Consider the following 6,049-nt stretch of genomic DNA (forward strand, 5'->3'; position numbering starts at 1 on the left):
ACCAGTTTTTTCAAAATAAAAGCTCGAAAACACAACCAGCGCACAAATTGTATTTTCGGATTTATGGAAATTTCCTTCCACAATAACCAATGACACGGACTGTTACCAGTCCACCATTTTAACAAGAGCAAAATAATAATAATAATAATAATAAGTTGTGAAATGTACACAAAACTTTAATGAAAAGCTTTTTTTTTTTAAATAACTGTTTTGCCAAATGCAAGGTCATTGAATTTAAAGATTGTACAAAACCTCAAAACAGCAGCACACAATGGTTTCAAATAAAGGCACAATCTGGTGTACATTTTCATTTAATCTCATTTCTACAAAAACAGAAAAAGAATGGCTTCCGTCGTTGCTCATCACAGGCCCTGTCTCCAAGTGGGAACAGCTCTGCAACAACACAACAGCAGAGTTCAGTGATTCAGCAAGCAGTCACCTGTTTTATCCAAATCATTCCTTCATAGAAAAGTGCAATCAGTATCAGACCTGTGAAACATCTGTGGCACAGGCCCTCCTCCTGAAGACCCGATGTGTTTCATTCGCTCCTCCCATCCCTTAGTAGGGCGGGTAAGCCTGGAGGGGTCTCTGCTGACGTGACCATCCACCTGAATGATGAACAATATAATATACAATATCAACCTTTTCCGACACCCACAATCCTGTTTAAGATTTTAAACATTTTCTTTTTCTTACTCATCTTCAGAGATCTTACGACGCGTGACTGACTTGTTCCCTGTACAACATGTACCTTCTCTTTCAACTTAGCAGCGATTCTCCTCTGTCTTTCCTCTTCCTCTTTTTCCCTCAGCTGTTTTTCCCTCAGCCTTGCCTCCACCTTGTGAAGGTCCTGCAGAAAGGCAGAGACAAGCTTTGTATTTTACACAGTACGGTGACTTCTCCATTTATCTGAAAGTGGTAACGCTGAGCACTCAGGTTAAAACAGACAAACAACTGGTCTTGTGTTTCTTGGTGTCGCTGTGATTGTCAGACTTTGTACCCTTTCATTTAAGCGTTTGATGCCCCTTGCTGCCTCCCTTCTCCTCTCATCCGCCTCCCTCTGTTCCTCCTCTCTCCTCCTTCTCTCCTGTTCCTCCTCCTCCTCTTTCCTCAGTCGTAGCTGCTCCTCAAGGGTCAGCTTCACTTCCAGCTGGCGGCGACGCTCTTCCTGATAAACAGAAATCATTTTGATTGGTACAGGTAAATATTTGGTGAGAGCACCAACCACGCACCTCTTAACACCAACTTTTGCTATTATGTGTTCATGCTAAATTAACTACACAATACTCATAAACACACACACACAGGAAAGTACATACCAAATACAGAAGTATTATAAATGATAATAAACAACCACAACTACACTAAAATTACTTTTCACACACACATGCTCAAAGCACCTTTTCTCTTCTCCTCTTTTGTATATCCTCAGCTAGTCTCTGCTCCTCTTCCTGTTCCTCTTTCCTTCTCTTCTCTTCTCTCCACTCCTCCAGTCGCCGTGCTGCCTCCCTCTTCTCCTCCTCAGTCCTAAAACAGAAGAGGAAAGAACACACTAAAACAAACATGATATCAAAGCAGCAGTAGCAAAGACTATGAGCAAATAAAGCCCCCAGGTTCACCTTCATTAAATGTGACCAATCAAACACTTTTGCTCATCAGACCTGGTGGGATTTTATGACTCGGGGGTGCATTTCACGGCTTTAGTCATGGAATCAGTGTCCACTCCACCTCCTCTTCTTTCTGGGTTTTATTCTTTTCTATTCTACTTCTGACTCACCTGTGTTGGTGGGCCTGACTCTTGGCCTCCTTCTCCCTCCTTTCCGCCTCCTCCACCTCCTCCTGACTCTGTATCCTGATCTGGCGTTCCTGATGCTTGATGGCTTTCCACCGCTGAATGGCCTGGGTATATGGTATGACAGCAAGTGGTATAAACGAAATTCACAAACTATTTAGAAGATGGTACCACAGCTTCCAAAAAAGCTCTTTCTGAGCTCCTGGTTATGTTGTGTTTCTACAGAATAAAGATGGTTCTAACTGAGGTTAACAGAATAAAAGTGTACATGCATTGGTGGTAAACTATTGGAAACCAAATTAATTTCTACTAAAAGGTTGAATTATATTACAACCTGGCGGAGTAAAGATGATTGTGCCCCTTTAACTGCGTTGTTGTGTGTGAATTTGTCACTTTTCAGCTATTCAAGTGATAAAAGCAAATGTGTTGTCCACCCACAATATGACAGGCATACTCTGAGCCAATCAAACGCCAGATACAATAGGCCTTTATTAAACCTGTAGTGATGGCGTGGCGGTATATTTATTATTAGTGCTACTCCTCTCTAACTCATGGGGGGTTAATAAGCAAAATTACTTGCCGTGGAATTTGTTTTTCAAATAAAATCGGCATAAAGTGAGCCCCCCACAGTACAAAACCTAACACAAAATTCTAACCTAAAGTTTTAGTGCCCCACACCAGAGAGCCTGAGGGTATAATATAGGTATTCTTTCAATTAGCCCAAATTAGTCCTGAAAAGAGAATTTTCAAGATGTTAAAATTATCCCTAAAAATAATACAAATATTATTATTCTGACAACTAAATAATCTGTGCCAATCAAAATCAGGTATGCTTTCCTCTCATACATGTTTTGTCACAATTCTCTACCCCTCTCTTTTTGTCCTGTAGATAGATCAGCTCCTGATGCCAGTCCTCGTGTTGCTCTATCTCCTCCAGTGTTTTACCTGGCAGGTACAGTTTGGCCTCTCTCCTGTAGGCCTGTTGCCCACTATGCTTTGTCCAGACCTGTAAATCAAAACAGATTACAGTAAATCAGTCAGGAATCTTGAGGCAGACAAGCTTTGGCTTGACTTCTGCTAAAGTTGCCTATAGCAAAACAGTAAACACTGTTTGCTTGAAGAGCGGTGCTCAGTGCAATAATCTGCGGAAGGTGGAAGGTGGCAAGAAAATGAGAATTTCCTTTGTAACACAAGTTTTTGGAGACAGAATGACCTTACTTTAAGGAAGACTTGGTGGTCATATTGGTCCCAGCCACCATTATGGCCTCCCGTCTTCTGCAGGAAAGCCTCCAGTGCTCTGACCTCTGCAGGGAGGTCTCTGTCCAGGGGTTTGGTCTTACGGAAAAGATAAAGCTATCAATGAAGTGCCGCATGGGTCAGAATCCTGGATATATTTTTGTGTCGACTCCTGACGCTAACTATGTAAAACAGATTATAAACATGTTCTCATGATTTCAGAAACAATTTTGACATATTTTTTCCCATCTCTGAGCTCAAAAGCAGTACTATCTTGTGATATTTATTCATCACACTCCAATTCTAAGATTCTACATTTAAACACACAAACTTGGCTCTCCCTCCACTTTTTATTGCATTAATGATGGAAAGCAAAGAAAATACACAAAGGAGGAAGAGGATGATAGACCGACCTTCACAGTGGAAGCTGGGGGTAGTTTGGGTTCTGATTTTACAGCAAGGCTCCAGTTTTCAATCTTCTTCTCGTAAGCAGTGACCTCCTGTCTGCATGTCCTCTCCTCCTTCAAAAGTTCTTCAAAGCTGAGAGGAGCAGAGAAACACAAAGATGACTATTCACAACACGCATTGGATTGCAATATATTAAATGTTTCTAGTATTTCTAATATTGTATTACCGATGTATGTATTTAACTTAACATTATATGTTAAATGTAGTATTTCACATATAAGGGTTATTGTGTTAAAGTGCATTTCATTTTATAGGAGTGTGGTCTAAAGTTGTTTAGTGTATCCAGTTACCATGACCGCTGTTCCTCCTTTAAGGTGTTAATTGAGATTTCCACCTCTGACATTATTTCCTCCAGTCTTGCAATCACTGAAAACCCAAGTAGACATGCAGAAACATTGTTAACAATCTGGCTTGAAATACTCTTATTTCTATTGTACTCTTATGGCACTTCAATCACCATGCTTTTATTGAACAGTGCACAACTTCACAATGACTGAATGAACGATGGAATACAACTGTATGAGGAAACACTGCTAGATACAAAACTTACACTCAGGAGTTGGCTTCACATCTATTAGCTGTCTCTGAAATTTCCTGACACCATTATGAATCTTCAATAGCTGCTTTTGAAGATTAATCTCTAATGGAAAAAAACAAAAAACAAACAACAAAAGAACATTATGAAGCGCAGTTTTTATCATAGCAGTAAAGTGTCTGGGATGGATGTTTCCTTTAACATTGGTTTAGTGCTATGACTAAAGTATTTCTATTCCCAATTGTAATATTGCCATCTCAGAGGCCCCTTCAGCATGAAACACTTTAGGGGAAATGTTAGGATACTGTAATGCGGAGAAAGACCCACTCTCAGCATTTCTGTCTTCCTCCAGCATTTTTTCATACTCGTCCAGCTCTCCAGACACATCGGTCCAGCTATTCCTCCTGCACTGAACACTCAGCGTCCTCTCTTTCTCCAACTTCTCAATCCTGTGAAGAAAGAAGAGAAATGGTAAATGGGTATATTACATTACACACCAGTAAAGACGCACTGATAATAACTCTTCACAATGTTTGAGGACTGATTTGATGCGTTACAGTGGTTTAGTGACAACACAGGTTTTTGTCTGTCTCATTTACAGAGGTGACTCAGCAGCACCAAAGTAGCTCTTGCTATTGTTCAGCCTATATGACAGAATTATTTTACTCCTCATTCAAATGATGTGTGTGATATAACTGGGACTAAAAATTGCATACGAACCCAGATGAAACACAGGTCTGGACAAAACAAAGGGAGCACCTTACAATATTATGCAATCCAATAAATTAGTCCTGCAGTCAATACAATCTTTTTGAAGCTTTTTGTCCATCCACTGTATCTCTAAAGTGAAAGTTACATGTTTGAAGAATCAGAATGAAATATAAAATAACTCGAGCAGTTTCACTTACTGCCTCCTGTATTTCTCTGCTTCCCTGAGAAACTGTGCAGCTCCTTGCCTGGCCAGCCTGTGATCCACACTGTCACTGCTGACCAGTGATGATGTGCAGGGCTGCTGGACACTGGAGTCTCCCTCCCCCTGCTCAAATTCGTTTGGTGAAAGCAAAACACAAAAGCTGATCGTAGTGCAATAAACAACCACAATCACAGTGAGTTTTTGTTGCTGGATGATTGGACTTCCTCAACATCGCGTCCGATAATAGAACACAAACCCTCGACAAACTGGGCCTACACGGAACCATGGGTAACCAAGTAACACAAATGGCATCCATTGTCGGACAGCTAGTAGCTAGTACTCTAGCAAAACACCAGGCAAACACACAAAATTACAGAAATTAATGACGAGTGTCCACCGGATTAGTTACAGTATGTAAGCGTATGAAAAACAAAATGAAGTTAGCAAGCAGTTTCTGTCTCTTAGCTAACGTTAGCTAGCACTGATGAACTAACGCTAGCTCGTCAGTATGTTACCCCACCTCCCTTGCTTTCCCTGCACATTTTAAACATTTGACTTAATTAAAATGTTGTCGACTGACAAATTGCAACTAACGTTACGTGTCAATTTTAGAACAAATGCAGTAAACAACTCTGGGATAGCTACCGAGCATCGTGTGGTTGCTAGGGTGGCCATGTTTAACAGAATCTGTAAACAAACTTTATTTAGTAAAAAGAGATTTCTTGTCTGTAGTTAGTGATTCACACCAGCAGAGGACGCTGCTCATCATTAACAGACACTGTAAAACAGGACTGGACTGGAACACATTAGCTGGTACAGTACGAGCTCCCACCAGGGCCCACTTTGTTCAAAAGGTTTAATCTGGATCATAATGATCCGGATTTGGATCAGGATCAAGTAATCCATTTTACTTTGTTTTTCAAAGCAACATTGGATTGGATCACCCTGATCCAGATACAAACTTTGCAAGATTAAGTTAACAAATCCGGATCACCAGCGCTCTAAATGAGACTACAAATCACAACGTAGGCTGTTAACTATATAAAGAACAACAGGTGGAAAAGCCAGCATAGGTTCATTTTTATTTGAAGAGACATTAAACAGC

The 6,049-nt window shown here is 40.5% G+C and overlaps 1 protein-coding gene across 3 annotated transcripts; it reads right to left on the reverse strand.

Moving 5' to 3' along the window:
• Positions 1-295: 295 nt before the first annotated feature.
• On the reverse strand, positions 296-5,679 carry LOC123960555 (coiled-coil domain-containing protein 112). 3 transcript variants are annotated; one of them, XM_046035370.1, is made up of 14 exons: positions 5,590-5,679; positions 4,940-5,067; positions 4,359-4,480; positions 4,047-4,136; positions 3,787-3,862; positions 3,442-3,568; positions 3,011-3,127; positions 2,661-2,798; positions 1,778-1,899; positions 1,401-1,527; positions 1,001-1,168; positions 752-850; positions 490-608; positions 296-393 (listed from the first exon to the last, which is right to left on the reverse strand). In XM_046035370.1, exons 1-14 carry the CDS (start codon positions 5,617-5,619, stop codon positions 363-365), a joined length of 1,494 nt encoding a protein of 497 aa, XP_045891326.1. In that variant the 5' UTR covers positions 5,620-5,679; the 3' UTR covers positions 296-362. The 3 variants fall into 3 exon arrangements, with proteins under 3 accessions (XP_045891326.1, XP_045891324.1, XP_045891323.1); XM_046035368.1 differs by having other exon boundaries at positions 4,940-5,070; positions 5,590-5,658; XM_046035367.1 differs by lacking the exon at positions 5,590-5,679 and adding an exon at positions 5,201-5,333.
• Positions 5,680-6,049: the final 370 nt, after the last annotated feature.

This window comes from Micropterus dolomieu, linkage group LG21 (assembly GCF_021292245.1).
Source record: "Micropterus dolomieu isolate WLL.071019.BEF.003 ecotype Adirondacks linkage group LG21, ASM2129224v1, whole genome shotgun sequence".
Classification (NCBI taxonomy): domain Eukaryota; kingdom Metazoa; phylum Chordata; class Actinopteri; order Centrarchiformes; family Centrarchidae; genus Micropterus; species Micropterus dolomieu.